Here is a 20,759-nt window from a genome sequence, read left to right on the forward strand (position 1 = left end):
TGAGGATCGGGGAGATGGAGTAGATGGACTAGGCTTGGAGAGTGGTATTGGAAAGGAGCCATGACAATGCTGCTTCTTTTTTGGAACGCATAGAGATATTTTGTGGAATGAGAAAGTGGGCTGGGTTTGTGTTTGGCTCGGATCATTTGGAACAAGGTTAATTTGTGTTCTAGGTTCTGATTGAAATTTTCTCTTTTTCAAAGGTGAGAGGGATGGAGTAACAAACTCAGGGGGTCTTTTGTTGGATTTAATGTTCCGGGGTTGGTATGGGTTGATACCTTTGAAAAGACTTCTGAGATTTACTATAGTTGTTCTAAATTTTTCAGTTCTCTTTAAACCAATATTCATATTTGAGAGATTATGGGCAGGCAAAGAAGCAGACCTACTCAACCCACTCCCATCAACAAGACAAGGAGCAGTCATACAAGAATTCAAAGAGCAAGAATTCTGCTTATGGCCAATTTTATTACACTTAGAGCACAAAATAAACAAATTCTCATATCTGAAATTAATCCACTTAAACTCCGAATGTCCAAGGTTCAAGTAAAAACCAGAAAATAACGGCTCCAAAACATGAACTTGAATTTTTACTCTATCCAAACATCTTATTGAACCTGGAAGGGGTTCATCAATACTCAGAAAGTTTCCAACCAGATTAAGCATAGGATTAACGATGTTAATATCATATAAGTCCAGGGGAACCTCATCTAGATGAACCCAAATAGCAGCCTTGTCAAATTTTATATCTCTTATTGACTCACCCTAATTCCAAGGTTTAAAGATTAGAAGAGCACCTTGATATGCCGCAGAGCTCTGTTGTAGCAGAGCGTCTCTATCACGGACATCCTCACAAAGAAACAGGAAGAAGCAATCGAACTTCTGGACTTTAATTTCCCCAAATTTAATCCACTGGTTTACTACCCACTTTTGAATTCGGGTCTCTGAGAAATTTCTATAGTCTATAAACTTACCAAGAACAAGATGATGGTGAAAACAAGGGTAATCGCTAGAGGTTGTGCGTCTCCGGCCCTGATGAGCGAAATAATTAAATCCAGCCATCGCAATTGAAACAGGGGAAATAAATTAGGGATTTTTTTTTTGAAGTAGGATCACTAACTCGAGAACTAGAAATTTGAAGTTTTAAGTAGTATTAATGAACAAGAATTTTTTCATGAAGTAGTATTTGAGGTAGATGGATGACGGTGGAGGAAGGTTGAAGAAGAGGCTCTAGTTTTCCTAGAGAGATAAGCTCTCTGTTAAGAGAGAGAAAGTTTTACACGTGATGTTTTTGGCCGAGTAAAGTTGGAGTATCTTTTATGAAGAATTAAAATTTCATCAATATTCTCTGGAAAAATTGTGAAGCAACAGTAGAAAACTTGAAGCAGTTCAAACTTCAAAGTAGCCAAAAAAGGGCTGAAGAATTTGGAGAGAGAAGAAAATGGCGTGTTTAATTGCAGTTAATTTCTCTCCTTTTCCAATCATCTCTTATTATTTCAGGGTATTACTCTTTTTTTCAATTTTGCGCTTTTTATTTATTTTCCTATTTTCATTTGAGCTAATGTTCTCTTACATTTCACAAGTTTTCTTTTGAAGAATCTGAAGGCTAATTGCTGTATTTTGTAACTTACTTGTATAATGTTATTCATTAAAATCTCCCAATTTCTCATTTTATTCAAAGTGTAAAGCAAATTATCACTCCTTCCGTGTTTTTTTAAGTGTTACACTTTGACCGGCACATAGTTTTAGGCAATATAATTGACTTAAATAAAATAAGAGGTAAGTGGGATAGTTGGAGTATTAAAAAATTGTAAAAGAAAGACAGTGAGGTTAATAGTTTATTAAAAAGTAACGAATGTGAGAGGATAGATATAATAAAAAAGTAGTAGTGGGTTTGGGTGGGGACCATAAGAGGAGAGAGATATTATATTTTAATGTAGCTTTTTGCTAAAAAATGAAGTATAACACTTAAAAAACACGATCAGAAATGAAAAGTGTAACACTTAGGGGCTGCCTGGAATAGGTGTAATGGGAGGGGAAAAAATACATGAGTAATAATTCTGGATTATTTTAAAGTTTAGATCTAGGGTAATTAATCTATTTCACTAAAAATGGGGTTAATAGTTACCCACCTCCCCCCTAGCATAACAATTTCCCCCATAACAATTCCTCTTCTATACTGCATCTTCTTTTCCCCAGCTATGTACTCTCTCCTTCACCTTCATATCCCTCCACCCAATTGAAGTTGTTGCCGCCATTATAGCCGCCTGGTGGAAGCTGCTAGCCGCCATAGCTCATCAATTCCGGCGAATTACGAACAAGTATCTTGAATCGGACCCACTTGTTGAAGAGATAGTTGAACATATGGTTAGGGCTTTTGATCCTTCAAGTGAGGTGATGCTCGTGGTGGTCTCAAGTTTATCAACGACATGGTGGTTGCAGCCGATTGCCATGAATTGGTGGTCTTTACCCTAGGATTGTTGCCAAACCTTAGAAAATGAATTATTACTCTCTAAATCAATGCTCAAGTAGAATCTACCCCGTTAGATATTACCCCCTTCATTATTTCTGGAATTCCAAGCATTAGATTCTGTTATTGTTGGATAGTTTCAAACCCTTAAATTAGTAGGAGACTTTGAAAATTTTGGACCGTTATTTGATATAGTTATAACTTTTAAGTAGGTATGTGAATTTTGAGGAATCTAATTATGATAATGGGTGTTGTTATTCGTCGCTCCCAATTTATAGGGTAACGCTCCCATTTTTAGAATGAAATTCCAATTTTACCCTTAATATATAAACACGGTTTTTTCACTCAACGAGTCACATGCTCACTCCCTCACCACATTCACCATCTCTCTTACTCCAAACTCTCTTAAAAACTTTAAATTCAAAATCTGAAATTTAATTTGTTTAAAAAAAAAAATACAACAAACATTTACAAATAATCTACAAGATCGTACACAAAAAAAGATGGCTGATTCGCGGCGAATTAGGATCACACACGGAGGGAGGGGTTTGGCCGGCGGTGGAGGCAACGGCGGCGGCGGCTATGGCGGCGGCGAGGAGGTAAATTTTCTGGAAAAAAAAACGAAATCTGGGAAATGGACTTCCGCCTAGAATTTTCGGAAGACCCATGGAGGATCCGCCTGAAATTTCCGGATCCTCCAAGGTACTTCCGGAAAATCTGGGCGGATGTCCACTTCCGCCTAAATTTTCCGGAAGTACCTTGGAGGATCCGGAAATTTCAGGCGGATCCTCCAAGGACTTCCGGAAATTCTGGGCGGAAGCCTGGAATTTCCAATTTTTTTTTTTTTCGATGAATATTATGCTTTGTTATTATTATTGTTGTTGTTGTTGTTAATTTTATTTTTTTGTTGTTGTTATTTTAATTTCGTCAATATTATTATTATTATTATTATTATTATTATTATTATTATATGATTATTAGTGGTGTTGTTGTGATTTTTGTTATGATGAGCATTATAATTAGTATTATTATTATTGTTGTTGTGATTATTATTATTGTTGTTGTGATTATTATTATTGTTGTTGTGATTATTATTATTATTATTATTATTATTATTATTATTATTATTATTATTATGATTATTGTTATTATTGTTATTGTTATTATTGTTATAATTATTGTTATTATTATTATTATTATTATTATTATTATTATTTTTGTTGTTGTTGTTATTATTATTATTATTATTATTATTATTATTATTATTATTATTATTATTATTATTGGTGGTGTTGTTGTTATTTTTGTTATGATGAGTATTATAATTATTATTATTATTGTTGTGATTATTATTATTGTTATTGTTATTATTGTTGTTGTTGTTGTTGTTGTTATTATTGTTAGTATTGTTATTATTATTATTGTTATTATTATTATTATAATAATTATTATTATTCTGATTATTATTGTTGTTGTTGTTTTTGTTGTTATTTTTATTATTAACAATATTTTTAATGGTGTGTACTTATTTATTGTAGATCGAGGGTTCTGGTGCTCGTCATGCAATATCACGACGTTTGAATGCGTCAGTTAGGAGACAGTCTTCTCGTTCAGCACCGTCACAGCCCGAGCAGCAATACGGGTCTACTAGTGGTTGGTCGGGAGACCAACAGTCGGGTAGTAGTCGGCCTGTGTATTCGGCAGGTAGAGCACCAATATCATCTGACGATGACGACGAAGACTTGGGTAGTCATGCTGATGACCAGGATGAAGAATCGGGCCCTCAGGATTATCATATGGTATATAGGGGTCAGTATAGGAGATTTGTTGGTAGTGGATCGAGTCAGCCTACTACTAGCTCTGCAGAGACATGGTTAGTGTAGGAGCCGATGCCAGGTGGTCCCGAGGATGGGACTGTTATCCCTAGTTTTGGCGGTCACGTGGCCCGATATATATGGGCGGAGCAGGAGCGTAGTGTTTTGTGGTGTTTGAGTAGGGCAAAGTTGTGTGCTGATGTGGTTAGGTGGCGAGGTCGTCAATCAGCGGAGAGCCAACAGTCGATTGATGCCAGTTGGTTGTCTCACTTACCCGGGCTTATGTTCAAAAGACTTGATTGGCCGTTGATTTCTGCATTTTTTGAGAGATGGCAGCCAGATACAAACACATTTCATATGCCATTTGGGGAGATCACGATCATGTTGCACGATGTGTACAACATTCTCGGGCTACGTGTTCATGGGCAGATGGTCACCACTACACCTAGCACGGACGTGCTACGAGACGCTTGCTCGGTTACCATGGATATGACTCCGGATGATTTGTCTGAGATTTGCGGCATGAAGACGATTTGGCAGGGTAGTGGGGTGTTGACTGATAAGATTTTGGAGTCGACATTGGAGGTTGAGAGAGAGTGGGGTGATCAGTATAATGCGTACGTGTGGTTAGTGCTTGGAGGTACATTGTTTGTAGACAAGAGTGGTAACCGTACACATCCTTCCTTCCTCCACGAGCTATGTTATGAAGATGTCCCTATTAACGAGTACGCATGGGGCATAGCTGCACTAGCTTATTTGTATCGGCAATTGAGCACGTCATCACGGAAAGGTGCTGATTCGATCGTTGGATGTCTGACGCTGCTGCAAGCGTGGATTTACGAGTACTTTCCGTGCTTTCGGCCTCAGCAGGGTACCTTGACGAGGGACCTTAATATCCCTCGTGCGTCTGTTTGGGATGTTGGCACAGGATGTCCTAGCAAGAACTTGGAGCGCCTATTAGCATTTCGTACTAGAATTGATGCGCTGACTGACCGGGAGGTGAACTGGCTACCGTACGGAGTTGATCCTGGGGAACGAGTCCCCTCCACTTTATTCATTGGCTGCATCCGGTACCGTAACATCATTGAGTCGTACATGCCCGACAGAGTTGTTTGACAGCTTGGATTCGTGCAAGGGATTCCACGTGACATTATCAGGCCAGAGAAGGCCAAGAGGCCGACTGACTTGAAGATGTACCGGGTAGACTTTCCGACCGAGATGACAGATGTGATGTGGAAGAGGTTTGTCCCTGGCGCGTCCCACAGTTTAGTATTTGGTGCCCTCACCAGACTCGTTGCTGGAGCTCCTACGGTTTTGCCAGGTTACATGCAGTGGCTGTATAGGTTTTCTCACCCTCGGGTATCTCCAGGTTCAGGAGTTACAAGCAACCTTCCAGAGCGGACTAACACTGATTATGTAAGTTTTTGTGCTTATTGTACTATTAAGATTGACGAATAATAATTGTTTTTTATTTAATATATTGTTGTTTGATTTGCAGTGGATGAGTCGGTCCATGGAGATTCACCAAAGAGCATTGGCGGAGTATCCTCACATGTCGCATGAGACCAAGGCATTGACTGAGCAGCTTTTATTTGATTGGAAGTCAAAAATGGGGATGTAGATTGTTGTTTAGTCATTTGAACTGCTTTATTACTTGTTTGAACTGCTTATTATTACTTTGTTTTTTAGATCTCAAGGGATGTAAGAACAGAACTGGACATTTTTTTTTTTGTGGCATGTAATGTTAGACCTTAATGTTAGACTTTAAACAGCGTAATTAAAGTACATTAAAATCTAGATTTCAAATTAAAATATCTACAAATGTTCAAAGCTAATCGAAATACATTACAAACTATCTAACTAATGCATCCCACATGTTCCTTCTACTTTCATATTGTTGGTCCCATCCATCGACACTAGCCTCATGGTGCTCAGTCCACCAACCGGCGATCGGCGGGAGAGGTGAATCAGGTGTTAGGTCAAGACGGATGAAATGTGATCCACCAACTGTAGCAATCACGAACTCTCGACTCGGTGTCCGGACCCCGTTCCGAGCCCTCAGTGGTAACACTGTGATGCATGGGTAGTAGCTTGTTGGCACTAGTCCTACACCTAGACAAATCACCCTTGCATTGAACCAAGTAGCAATAGGAAATAAATCTTGAATGGTTACCATCCAATGCCTCTCCCCAACAGCCCCACCATCCCATCGAATACGCTCGATGTTCATCCATAGTCGTCCTTGCCCGTAAATCCGTTCGTACAAGTCGGGATGACCGGCGATCTCGTTCGCTATTGTTTCCCGAGCATCAAACCACTGCGCCTGATCACCAAAAAAGAAGTCGGCCACACAACGAAAGCCACAGTTCCCGTCACCAATAAAATCCTTCCATGAAGTAATGTACGGCAACATTGGGCCTGGAAGCAGGTTCAAGTACCTGCACTGATTAATGTCATTTGGATCTGCCGCACATAATAAAAAGTCATTTATTAGTAAATCTACAAAGTGCCAATTCATTTAATTTCAAAAATAAATTGAAGTTACTATTACCTGGTTCTTGGTCACCACCACGTTGAGTGTATTGACGGTCCATATGCTCAAAATAACTTCGATCACGCCTGGTGTCATTGTTCCTCCGTCGACCACGAACGTTGAGGTTCACATGTGGTTGCTGAAGGTGTGTTTGATCCGGATGCAGCTCCTCTTCAATGATGCGAGTCACATTTCGACGTACAGCGGGATCACTTTCCATGACTTCATCAACCAGGGAACGAAAATATGCAGCCTCCTCGGTCGAATCGTTAACAAACTCCGGAATGTTAACACCATCACCAATAACCAAAGTCTTCCAGAAAGAATGAATTTGGCTGGTGTACAAGCCTGTTTGTGCAACTATCGACTCGTGTATCTGGCAAGCACATGGTAAACCATGGGTGACTCGCATAGCACATCCACAACGGTCATAAACCTGGTAACTCAAATCCCGTATCCTTTTTGTCTCCTCATGAAGTTCTTTCAAGCAATGTTGAGACACTTTGCCGTTTATACGTGACAACGGCAACTGTCTATACAACTCACCAATTTTAGATCTTGATTCCTCCAACTTATTTCGAATCTCAATGATTTGATTACCGATATGACAATTAACTCGGGCCCATACGGTATCCAAAGAACCTGTCATTGATCCAGATTAGTAAATACATTATAATTTTTTTTATTATAATTACAACTACAAAATAACCACAACAACTAATACAGTAGAACAACTAACCTGTGGATGATTCAAACCACATCTTCACAACTGAATGTTGGCTCTCAACTCTACAGTTGTTGATGTTACCAAAGTGAAGAATTTGGTTCGTCCAATATTTCACAAATTTGGTTTTATGACAAAGCCATGTTCTCTCAACATACTCAATCACTTTCGGAAAACTTCCCCACTTTACTTTCATGCTAGTGACAGCACGATCATACTCCGCCTCGGTTGTTGCATCCATGATATGTTTCCATTTTCCATTTTTAAAACTAGCACCTATCTTCTTGTTTTTGAACAACTTCGTCACCTTTGCCTGCACATCTTTGTTAATGTGCCATCGACATAGTAAATGTGACGTCCCTGGAAACACTTCTCTCAAAGCCGCACATAGGCCAAGTTCACGGTCTGACAAAAATACCGATGGCTCTTTATCAAACCCAATCAACTCCCTTAATCTCTGCAACACCCACCGATATCTAGTGGTGCACTCGTCGCGCATGAAAACATAACCAACTAGAAAATTTTGGTTCGTCGGTGTCACACTTACTATCTCAAAGAACGGCATCCCATATCGATTGGTCTTGTAAGTAGAATCCATACCTATGACATGTGGGTATGTGCGGAGTATGTTGACTGTGATCGGGTGCACCATAAATGCATGTTGCAACACGTCGAGATCATCGGCCATGACCCAGTAAATGTACTTATTCTCTCTCGCCAAATGAAGAAATTGCTGAACAACTCCTCTTCCTTCGGACATCTCCATCCTGAAATCATTCCGGCAATTGTAAATGTGCCTGATGTTTGGATGATCGTCAGGAAATTGCTCTGCAATAGTGGCCATGATGTTACAGGGCGCAACCTTGGACTTTGTCATGTCACGCACAACCTGTTTTGCACCCGGATTCAATCCGCTCACTTTACGATGACCCTCTTGGTACACAACCATTGCGTGGTTATGTGTCCCGGTGTGATCGTTTTTTGCCCGGATCTTCCAACTATCAGTGCTGACTTCATAATATATCTTGATGTAGAAAGGGCAACCATTAGCTTTGGTTTTTGTGTCCTTCTGTATCGCGTTCTCCAAATCTCTCGGCTTGCTCCTCCGTGACCGATCACATCTCAAATATCGATACGGCCGACCATCTCTGGTTTTGTTATAAGACGATTTCACCAAAATAAATCCCAAATTAATGGAGACAGCATCCGCCCATGTAACTGCATCCTCAAACGTTGGAAAGAACGTATCCGTGACGAAATTCCCACTATAATTCACACCGTCACCGCTGTCTTCAGATTCCATATCCTATAAAAATTAAACAAAACAACGGTTTATGTCATTATTACAACTAATTTTATTATTTAGTAAAATAACTAATACTATTAACAACACTCATACTACCAATAATAATAATAATAATAATAATAATAATAACAATAACAATAACAATAACAATAACAATAACAATAATAATAATAAGGTTTCAAATAATAAAATTACTAATATGAATACTAATAACAACAACAACAATTAAATAACAATAATAACATTATTACTAATTATTGAAATTATCAAAAACACAAAATTACAACAACAATAATAAAATAAAATAAAATTACAACAACAATAATAAAATAAAATAAAATAATAACTAATTTTTTTTTTAAAAAAAAAAAAAAAAAAAACTGGAAATGGGACATCTGCCCAAAATTTCCGGATGTACCATGGAGGATCCGCCTAAAATTTCCGGATCCTCCATGGTACATCCGGATATTTTGGGCGGATCATTACTTCGGCCTAAAATTTCCGGAAGTACCATGGAGGATCCGGAAATTTTGGGCGGATGTCCCGTTTTCAGAAAATAATAATAAAAAAAAACTTACAGAATGTTGCGATGCATTCTCCGGCGTACGAACTTCCCAGTCGTCCTAGCCGTCCATTATCCTAGATCCGTCGGAAAAAACTTGATGATTTAAATGTTTTTTTTTAAAAAATATTTAAGGTGGTCGTGGGGACCGATTTGGTTTGAAGTTGTGGGGACCGATGTGCTCGGGATTTACAGTGTACTACTTTGAGGGGACCGATAGTAGGTAAAATGTGCATGAAGGGAACAAAGTCCTCTTTTTATATTACAATTTCGATGAAGGGCATACTTGTCCATTCAAGTCAAAATAGGAGCGTTACTATGTAAAATGGGAGCGACGAATAGCGATTCACTGTGATAATTCATTCATCATACTGTTTTAGGAACTATGACAAGGTTTTTAGGACATATCAAAATAGTGTATGTACCTATCATATTAACTTAGATGAAGTATGAAATTGTTGAAATACAAGTACATTGTTTAGAGGAGACTCAGGCTTTGCTGATTGAAATTAAATTCAATTATAATTGTTGGTATCAAGAAATCAATTATAGTTGTTGTTGATTGCAAGAGGTCAATTGTGCAGCTATCTGCATTCTACTATGGTATCCAAGTGAATATGTAGTATGCGACATTGTGTATTTTCGAGGGTTGGGCAGTATGGGAACTTTGAGTTGGAACGAAGAGTCTGAGTGAGTAAGATTGGCCTTAGTCTTTTGGAGGTATTATTGGGCGCAGCTTAGAGTAATAGGACGTATCTCATTTCTTCTGCTAATCAGCTTTGTTCATTAGTCCTTTACTACTTGGTATTTGCTTGAAATACACATATCTCAATACTTCTGTTGATTAGTTTCACTCGTAACCTTGTGTCTGAATGCAATATATGATGACACATTTCCAATATCAAGAGTTCCCTACTTCCCTGAGCTTCTTTTCGGTGTTTTTTCCTTTTAAAAAGCTATGGCGCTTAGCCCATTCCCCCGCTGATGCAGGGAAGTTGGTGGGGTGATCTGGTTGTTCATGTGATTACTCTGGGAGTAAGGGTGAGGAGGGATTGTTCTCTTGTAGAAGCACCAAAATATATTAGCAACTTTTACATTGTTACTACTTGTATTATTTATTTTTTTAGTTTTGATGATTGGTTTTACTGACTTACAAAGTAATTTATTCACTTCAGGAGCTACAGCCCAAAACAAGTGTTCACCGTGTAGTTTCAAGTCCATGGTCTTTAAGAGCATGTAAGTTTCATTTTGCGCCATTAAGGTTTTCACTACAGATTTCTTTACATGGTTTCAAGTCTATGGTCTATAAGAGAGCATGTAAGCTAAGGCACTTGACTTGATCCACCTTTGCTTCTTATATTAACTTTCAAATATCTCTTCTGTCATGTTCATCTTGATCTTAATTTTCTTCTTATGGAGCTGGTGGCATGAGACTGTTGGTTCTTCAAAACTGCTATATTGCTCCCCCCTAGCTGACTATCCGTGTCATTATGGTTGTAGCTCATTTTTTACTAATTATTTGGTGGGACTTCCCAAGTTCCCATAACTAAGGCTACATGAGAACATTTAAGCAATTCCTGTGAAGCTCCCGACTCTGATGAGATTGATCAATGGGTTAGGTTTGGATTGTTGATGTATGTTTGGAATCAAATGTCTTATAGGAATCTCTGGTTTGGAGCAGGAATAATATGAAGCCTAGAAAAAATGGTACCATCATATATATGAGAAACTGATTTTGATGTTATACTTCTGATCTTGGCTGCTTGGTAATTTGGTATAGATCATAGTTTTAACAACTAGGATTCACGTATTCTCTTTCTTTTTGACCTTCTGCATTTTTTGTTTTTGACCCTTCTCTCACTTTCTTTCTTTTGTTTTTGAACCTTCTCACCTTATTTTTCTCTTTATATAGCTCTTTTTTTCCCTTGAGAAATATTGCAAACATGGATGTCTTATACGATGCTAATATATTCAATATGGTTTCATATAATCAATAATACATTTTCAAACTTCCTTATGCTAGAGTTGCTTTTAAACTTAAAATTGAATTGTTATTCTAAAATCATATCCTATGCTTGCAGCATTCAGAGTCATCTCCTCTGCCTGCATCAGGAATCACACCGCTGTACAGAGTCTGTACTCAGGGCACCTGATTAGAGTACCATCTAGGGATTCATTTGTTCTATCACCCCTTTATTCTGATGTAAGTTACAGTCCCCAAACATTAACTGGCTACTGGGTTGGACCCGATACTGAGGATGGTTGGGGGTTTTGTAGAAGCTTTTAATGATATAATTCTTTAAATCTTTGTCAGTTATCCATAATTTCTTTTTTGTGTTCTTGGCCTCTTTTGCTCTGAACAACTAATTATTGATGCATATTTGGGCTGATAGCGTGATTAGTGAGCGAATTTGTTGTTCATGATGAATCATGAAGCACAATAGGTAAGATACTCTCCTTTAGTATTGTTCGTGTACACACCCAATATAGATGGAAGCATAGTATTGAGAGAAATTTTAAGTTCTAAATCATCCGACCATGAAACAGGGCTGTATAGAAGAAGGCTTCAGATTTGTTCTCTGTGCTGTTCCTCTGACATTTCCGGCTGCTTTCCTCCTGTAAATCGCTTCACCAGAATTTTCTTTTACATGAATGACAGGAGCATGGTTATATGGATGACATTATAGGCCCTTTATGGTGCAGCGACAACATGAAAACGATTCATTAGTTTAGGATCATTTTGTCAAAATTGACCCAACCTGAATAAGCTCACTCGAAATGTCAAGTAAGCAAGATAATAATGGACTTCAATGTTTGTCTAAGATATAATTGGCTTCTGAACTCCAAATTACCCAAGGATTATGACACTAGCCCAGAGTTGATACTGATACTTTTGCTTAACTTGTTTTGGACTATTCAGACTTACTCTGTATATGTGACTGGTCATTTACAGTTTTACACACACTACTATGAGGCAATTTTTTAGGAGCTCGTTAGTAAAACTTTATACATCATCATAGATTCATATCAATATACTTTATATGCAAAAAATATATTTAGGTTATCAATAGAATATTACGTAGGGATGGGGTTAGCATAACAATATGCTGACGAGTTTAGAGGAACATAAAGGAACAAATATGAATCAGTTAATTACGAGCAAAACTAGTGAGTGTAATGTAACAAGAGCTCAGTAGAACTTTACGAGTTTGACAGAAGAGGCTATCACCAAAATGTTAGAGCTTTGGAACTTAAGTTACGTAACGCAGGATTGAAGATAATGAGTGAACATCCTCAAAATGGAAGAAAGAAGGAAAGACTAGCCCTGAAACAGTGTTGCCTAAAGCTATCAGCTATCAGCTATCAGCCTAAAGACTAGCACTTAATACCATGGATAATTGGATATGACTAAAGGCACTTAATTATTATTGAAGAATAAGCAGTAATCTGCAGCAACACCATCTGAAATAGCTAAAGGCCCCTCCTTAACCCAAACCCGAGTAGAGTACTAAAGAGGTGCCTGAATTTTATCAGCACTCCACCTCTGCTTAGACTCTGGAGAGCTGAATTTTATCTTGCACAGGAACTCCAAAATAATTAGAACGACCCTAAAGGCATTAGATCATAATGTTGCTGATGTTAACTTAAAATACGAAGAACAAAATTATATTGTACAGTTATCAATTATTAAAACACTGGTAATTAAAACATATTAATATAACGTCTTTAAAAAAAAAAAAAAAAAAAAAAAACTTACATTACATGATCGTCAAACTAATTGTCAAATGATAACAAGTTAATCAAAAAAACCTTCTAATTTCTCATTGTATAAATAAAGAACTTCGGAGTAGAGCTGATCATCAACCCAATTATGGTCTGACAATAATTGAGGCCAATTCTTTGAAACAATTCGGCCATCCTCTCGAAATGTCAAACATAAGTAGTAATAACTGTTCAAACCATATAGAACTGTGTCCTTGGCTATTCGTGCTTCACGAACAGGATCAGGAGGGCATATGAGCCATGGAATTGTGGAATCCCAAAGCCACGGCATTAAATCTTTACTGAATAACAGCTGATTTGAAAAAAAGAGAGGGACGAAAACTAGAATAATCTCAGAATCCTTACAGTATTCTTTGATACAGTATTCTTTTTTATTATAACTGCACCAATTTTTCATCTCATACCTGATAACATTGAAAACATAGTCTTGCTCTAGATGGGCACGAGGATGCAAATTGGCAATGAAAAGCAGTACCCTTTTGCCTCGAAGCTCTCCAACACGGATATGATCACCTTTTTGGGTAAGGAGGTAATCATGTTCATGTTCATGTGTAGTAGAAAACAAGAGAGACTCTAAAGTTAGGTTTTGAAGCCTTGCAGTCTCTTGCCGGGCAATGGGTTCAGCAGCGTAGGGATACATATCATAGATTGGGTCAAAGTCGGTAATAGCATTAGCTGCATTTATTTCTAAAAATTGATCTTGAGGTCCTATGATGATCAACTTCTCACGATCAGGCCTAAGACAAATATTCCACAGCCTACGGCTGGTAGAGTTGTCGAACGGCAACACCCACCAAGAAGTTATCCCCTGATTAATTAAAAAGGCTTTGGCAGAAGCCATGAAATGCAGAGGGTTATCATTAAAGCTGAGGTAAACCACAACGATCTCCAAGTCACGGTGTTTTGCTTGACATTGTTTAAAAACCGTGTTGATTTTGTATGATAATCTGCCATGACGGCACAAGTACAATCCCACAAGCTTATGTTTGAGATCGGAAACACAAGTGGTGGCAGTAGCAGCGAGGTTATATAGGGAATGATCAAGTGGAAGACCCAAGAGATCCTCAAGGGGCGGTATAGGTCTTCGAGTTGACCAATCACGGAAAGTGGCTATTAAGGTTGAGAGGTGATCATCAGTGAAGGGAAAATATTCAGCACCATAAAGAACGACATTGTGACAATCTTGGTCCAAAACAATATGGTTAGGATCTAAAATAAGAGCAGGATCAGAACAGTAAAGGGGCCTCAACTCAGAAAGGCGATGGTAAGAGGCGGAGTCCCATAGGGGGATAGCAAGGGAGGAGGGGAGGGCCGATAAAAAAGAATTTAACAAATAACTATCTTCGTATTTGTGTTGCCATTCCGATTTTATGTTGAGAGCCACAACCAACTGACAATTATTGGACCACAGAGGAGTAGATAACGCGGCTTTAAGTGCCCAGCAAAGTTCGCCAGGATAGGAGTTCGATAAAACAGGAACCTCGAAGCAGTGGATAATTATGTATTTGCCCGTATTCATAAGGCTAGAAACACTAATTTTATTACCCTTTTCGTCAACCAGGAAATCCCGCTAACTGCTACATAGCAATGATACTATGTCTACTTTTGTGCCTTTAATACTAATAGGAAAAACGGAAGATTGGGAACGACTAACCGGAGATTGGGAACGACTAACCGAAGATTGGGAACTACAAACTGAAACCGGAGATCGGGAACGAGAAACCGGAGATCCGGAACGAGAACGAGAAACTGGAGATTGGGAACTACAAACTGAAACCGGAGATCGGGAACGAGAACCCGGAGATCGGGAACGACAAACCGGAGATCGGGAACGAGAACGAGAACGAGAAACTGGAGATTGGGAATGAGAAACCGATCTATCACCATCATCAACTTCATAGCTTGAAACAAAAACCAAAGAAGAATCACAAGGAAAAAAACCACCAAAACACGCCATGGAGATTCTGATTCAAATTCTAACCCACCTTTTTTTTTTTTTCTAATGATGATTGTGAATAAAAGAAAAAAAACCTAAGGAGTAGATGGGGTTGTATTTATAGGAAGATAAGGCGGTGCCTCCCCAGTCCTGAAGCTATTAGGATTGCCAAGGTCATACGGTGTGTGTATACACGAATCTGATACATACTTGTATTTATATTTAGGAAAATTTAATTATAATAAATCAACCTTTACGCGGTCTATTTTTATTAATCCGACCTTTTGAATATTCTACAATAATTCAAGCTTTAAGGGTGTTCTATTTTATTAGGCTAAGGTGACCTGCAACCTGATCTTTAGTTTTTTTTTATTTTTTTTTTCATTTTCAAATTTTTTAAATTCATTTTCAATTTTTTAAACTCTAAGAAAAAAAAAAAAAATCAATCCTCCCCTTCCCCACCCCCCATTGATTCCGGCCAACCTCTCCCCTTCCCGTCTCTTTCCAGCGTTCCGGCCAGCTCTCCCCCCAGCCACCTCCTTACTGCCCTTACCCCCAGCCACAGCCACCCTACCCACGACTCAACAACAATGAACCCAGATTCCATAACCATAATTCCCGATTCAAACCCCAACTCAAAGCGCCGCAAAATGCCAAAACTTACACCGTCAAATTCTTCTTCGACATCGACACCGTCGCCACCTCCACCCCCGCTGTCGCACCAAAATTAAATCAGATCAACTAACCAACCCCACAAAAATTACAACCCAAAAATGCAAATCAAAAGTAGATGTTACAAACTGAAGAAAGAATCAGAAAATATCGGAAGCTTTATTAATCTCCATTAATGGCTTTGAACTGTAGCTTTATTACAGAGAGAAAGAAAGAAGAAGATAGTAGGAGAAAAATACGAAATGAATTAATTGCATGTAAATATTAATACAGGAGCTTATATATTGCTCTGTATTTATTACAACTAATTCGAGCACTAAAATACTCTAACTAATTATGCTGAGGTGGCACTAGTTTGTTACAGTTGTAGCAACTTGAGACACGTGCTTCCCCCCCCCCCCCCCAAACTTGGGATGGTTTAAACATACCAAGTTTGGACTTTAAGACTTCAAACTGAGCAGAAGGAAGGATCTTTGTCATGATGTCAGCTAATTGAGAGGTAGTAGGCAGATAAGTAAGCTGCAGCAACCCTTCTAGGACCTTTTCCCTTGTGAAGTGACAGTCTATGTATAGAACTAACATGTTGTCATAGTGTAGCTGCATAGGTTTCAAATCATCAACACCTAGCTCACCTAAAATTCTGACTAACCAGGTTACCTCTGAAGCAGCAGAGGCCATAGCCCTGTATTCAGCTTCTGAAGATGACTTAGAAGTTGTTGGATGCTTCTTAGATTTCCAGCTGATAGGGGAGTTGCCTAACAACATCACATAACCAGAAATTAACCTCCTTGTATCAACACAGGCTGCCCAATCTGATCAATAAAGGCTTGCAACTTGAGATCCAATCCACCCTTGAATATAATGCCTTGTCCAACTGTTGCAGCAACATAGTTAAGAGTATGATGCAGAGCCTGTAAGTGAGAACTTCTTGGAGCTTACGTGAACTGACTTAGATTCTGAACTGTAAAGGCTAAGTCAGGTCTAGTGTGAGTTGAAAAATTTAACTTTCCCACTAAACATCTGTAATGTGAAGGGTCTGTCAATAAATCACCATCAGTAGCTTCCAGCTTAAGATGAAGGGGAAATAGAGTAACAACAGGCTTGTAACTTGAAATACCACACATCTCAAGCAATTCTCTGGTGAATTTAGCTTGTGACATAGTGACAGATTTATCTTCATATCCAATCTCCATTCCTAAGAAATAATTCAAAACTCCAAGATCCTTGATGGTGAAAGTATTATGCAAGTGTGACTTCAAAAAACTGATCTGCTGTAAATCATTTCCTGTGATGATTATATCATCAACATAAACATCAACAATTATTATGTAATTTGCTGTTTGTTTAATGAACAATGAATAATCATCTTTGGATTGAACATAACCCAAAACTCTTAGTTTAGAAACTAACTTCTCAAACCACTGTCTGCTGGCTTATTTCAAACCATAAAGGGACTTTTTCAGTTTGTAGACTTTGTTACTAGGGTTTGGCACTCCCTCAGGCATTTTCATATATACCTCCTCATGCAAATCTCCATGGAGAAATGCATTATTAACATCTAACTGAAAAATATGCCAACCTTTGTGTACAGCTAAGGCTATGATACATCTAACAGAAGCCATCTTGATGATAGGTGAGAAAGTCTCCTCAAAATCAATACCATACTTCTGATTATATCCCTTTGCAACCATTCTGGCCTTAAACCTTTCAATAGTGCTATCTTTCTTCAGCTTGATTTAAAAAACCCATTTAGATCCAATTGCTTTCTTCCTGCTGGAAGATCAACTAAAACCCAAGTCTTGTTCTGTTCTAGTGCTTGTAACTCTTTCATTATAGCCTCTTCTCAATTCTTGTCACCAGCTGCTTCTTTATAAGACACAGGCTCTTTGACAGACATTACTCTAGCAATTAAGGCTTTGTGATCATCAGAATAAGAAATAAAAGCCACCAGATTACACCAGCGGTCTATATTAGCAACTGCATTACCACATACATACTTATCCATCCAACCTGGAGGTTTTCTTGGCCTTGTGGACTATCTGATTGTATTAACACCATGAGAAAGATCAACAACAGTTGACTCATTATTACCCTGACTTAAAGATGTGGTTGCAGAAGAACTGGAACTTGCTGTGGTATCAGCTGGAACACTTTGCTCAGTAAACACATCAAGGATAACATAATAAAAAATAGTAGGAAAGGGTGTATGAGCTGGCAGAAAGAAGGGTGTAGGCGCTGGTTGTGGATTATTAGAAAGATGAAAAGGGAAGTGTCTTTCATGAAACACAACATCCCTTGACACTGTAATTTTCCTAGAAGACAAATTCAAACCCTTATTATACCCTTTTTGTGTAGGAGAATAGCCAACAAAGACACTGGCATCAGCTCTAGAATCCAGTTTTGATCTATGTTGTTTTGATGTTGAAACAAAACATAAACACCCAAAAGCTCTTAAGTAACTGTTATCTGGTTTATGACCATGTAACTTTTCATAAGGTGTTAGATTACCCAAACTTTGAGAAGGCATCCTATTTATCAGATATGATGCACATTGAACATACTCACCCCAATAGCTCATAGGAAGTTTTGACTGAAAAAACAAAGCTCTCCCAACTTCTAACAAATGCTTGTGTTTCCTTTCAACAACCCCATTTTGCTAAGGTGTGTCACTACAACTTGTTTGATGAAGAATACCTCTGGAAGTATACAACTGCACAATCTTACCCTCACATAACTCCTTAGCATTTTATCACTTCTTATTATTTTCACAGAAGCATTGTACTGATTCTCAACATAAGTAACAAAATTAACCAAAACATCAACTGATTCTGTCTTAGACTTCAACAAATGAACCCAACACATTCCTTGTAAAATCATCAACTATTGTCAAGAACATGTTACACTTATTATGAGTCATAGTCTGATAAGGACCCCAGACATCAATATGAATAAGCTCAAATGGTGCAAAGGACTTTATGCTATTATGAGGAAAGGATTTGCTATGCTGCCTAGCAGCAGGACAAATGATGCAGATTATATCACCTGAAACTCTATGACAATCTACACTATCTTGTATCAAATTCAATTGACTAAATGGTAAGTGACCCGTTCTAAGATGCAACAACTTAGCCTGATCTACAAGACTAGTACAAGCAGTACCTGAAGATCCTGCAGCTGCTGTTCCAACTCTTATTCCCATACCAACTTCAGCAAAGTACAAACCATTTCCCACTTTACCAATAACAAGTGGAGGTGTCATAGAGTGTTAATCCTGAATAACACACTTATCAGGTGTGAATTTACTGTACACTGCCCATCTTAACAAAGTTTACTGACAGAAATCAGATTGAACTTGAAACAAGGCACAAATAACACATTTTCAAGAACAATACTCTCACTCAACTTAACTGTACCAACATGTGTCACCTGAACCTTAGACCCATCTGGAATAGTAATGAAATATTTCAAATCATTAACTATCCTATAGAAATCAAACAAATCCAAACTATAACACATATGATCACTTGCACCACTATCCACAATCCAACCAGAACTATAAGCAGGTGATAACATACAATAGTTACCTGCAAAAAGAGCACTTCCATCTCCACTTTCATTCATTGACTCTTCTTTCTGTCTGTTGAGAAAATTCCTGAGCTAACTGAGCTCTTCCATGGTGAAACTACCAGCATCAGGAGCAATAGATTGTACAGGCACCTCAAGCAAATCACCACTACCAAAACTACTCTCTGCATAGTTAGCAAACCTCTTATTGCTCTGACCTTGATTGTAACCAGGCTGCCCCTTGTAACTAGGAGGAAACCCATTCAGCTGAAAACCTTTTTCCATACTATGTCCAGTCATTTTACAGTGATCACAATAATAATTGATCGACCTTTTAACTCCACCTCCTCTATTAGACTAACCTTGCTGGAAACCACCTCTATTGTAACCACCTCTATTATATCCTCCTCTATTATACTGATTACCCTTATATCTATTATCAAACCTTTTTGTAGCAAAGGCTACAGGTTCAGCAGTATTCTTCTGAGACAAATTGCTTAACTCTCTGTGTTTCTCTTCTTGTAAAACCATCATGTATGCTTGTGCTAGAGTAGGCAAAGCAGGCATCATCAAAATATTTGACCTAACATTTGCATAATTGTTAGTCAATTTCATCAAGAACACCATTAACCTTTGATCTTGCTGAACTTTCACTTACTTTTGTGCCAAATTACAAGTACAACCAGTGTAGGAACAAACAGGCAATGGACAAAGATTGAGTCTTCATCTTGAGCCTATTATAATCCTCCGAAATTGAGTCTTCATCTTGAGCAGCATTAGCCAAATCTTGTTGTAATGCAAATAATTGTGCAGAAGAAGCATGACCAAATCTTTCTTCCAAGTCCAACCAAATTTCTCTTGCTGTGTCAACAAACAGAATACTACCAGCAACCTGTGGATCTAAAACAGCTATAATCCATCCTATGATCATGTTGTTACACCTATTCCATGCCCTTAAAGTGACAACATCAGTACAAGAAGGTTTAGTCAAAGTTCCATCTACAAAACCCATCGTATTTTTAGCTGTTAAGCCAATCATTGACCTCTTCCAGTTTCCATATCCATTACCATCAAAAACACTAGAAACAAGCTTCATCCTAGTAAAATCAGAAGGATGCAAATAATATGAACTAGTTGGATCTTGATTCAGATCAAGAACTCTATCACTCCCAACCATTTTTAAGAATCAATTCCAGAAACACAAGATATGCACAAAAAATTTCAAACCCAGAATAACCAGAATCAAGAAATTTAATTGATTCAATCGATTCAATCCAACAAACAAACCCAAAAACAATTCGTATAACAAAATCAATCAAACTCAGACAAACAGAAACAATTTGAATCACTATCGAAACAATTGATTAAACCCAAAAAACTGAAGGAAAAACTCACAAA

At 38.1% G+C, this 20,759-nt stretch overlaps 1 protein-coding gene across 1 annotated transcript; it reads right to left on the reverse strand.

Moving 5' to 3' along the window:
- Nucleotides 1–19,115: 19,115 nt before the first annotated feature.
- LOC145575280 (uncharacterized) lies at nucleotides 19,116–20,538 on the reverse strand. The gene is made up of 4 exons (XM_081633168.1): nucleotides 20,045–20,538; nucleotides 19,724–19,944; nucleotides 19,484–19,636; nucleotides 19,116–19,381 (listed from the first exon to the last, which is right to left on the reverse strand). The coding sequence occupies exons 1-4, from the start codon at nucleotides 20,536–20,538 to the stop codon at nucleotides 19,116–19,118; spliced, it is 1,134 nt and encodes a 377-aa protein (XP_081489294.1).
- Nucleotides 20,539–20,759: the final 221 nt, after the last annotated feature.

The sequence above is a fragment of the Chenopodium album genome, chromosome 13 (genome assembly GCF_948465745.1).
Source record: "Chenopodium album chromosome 13, dcCheAlbu1.1, whole genome shotgun sequence".
NCBI lineage: Eukaryota > Viridiplantae > Streptophyta > Magnoliopsida > Caryophyllales > Amaranthaceae > Chenopodium > Chenopodium album.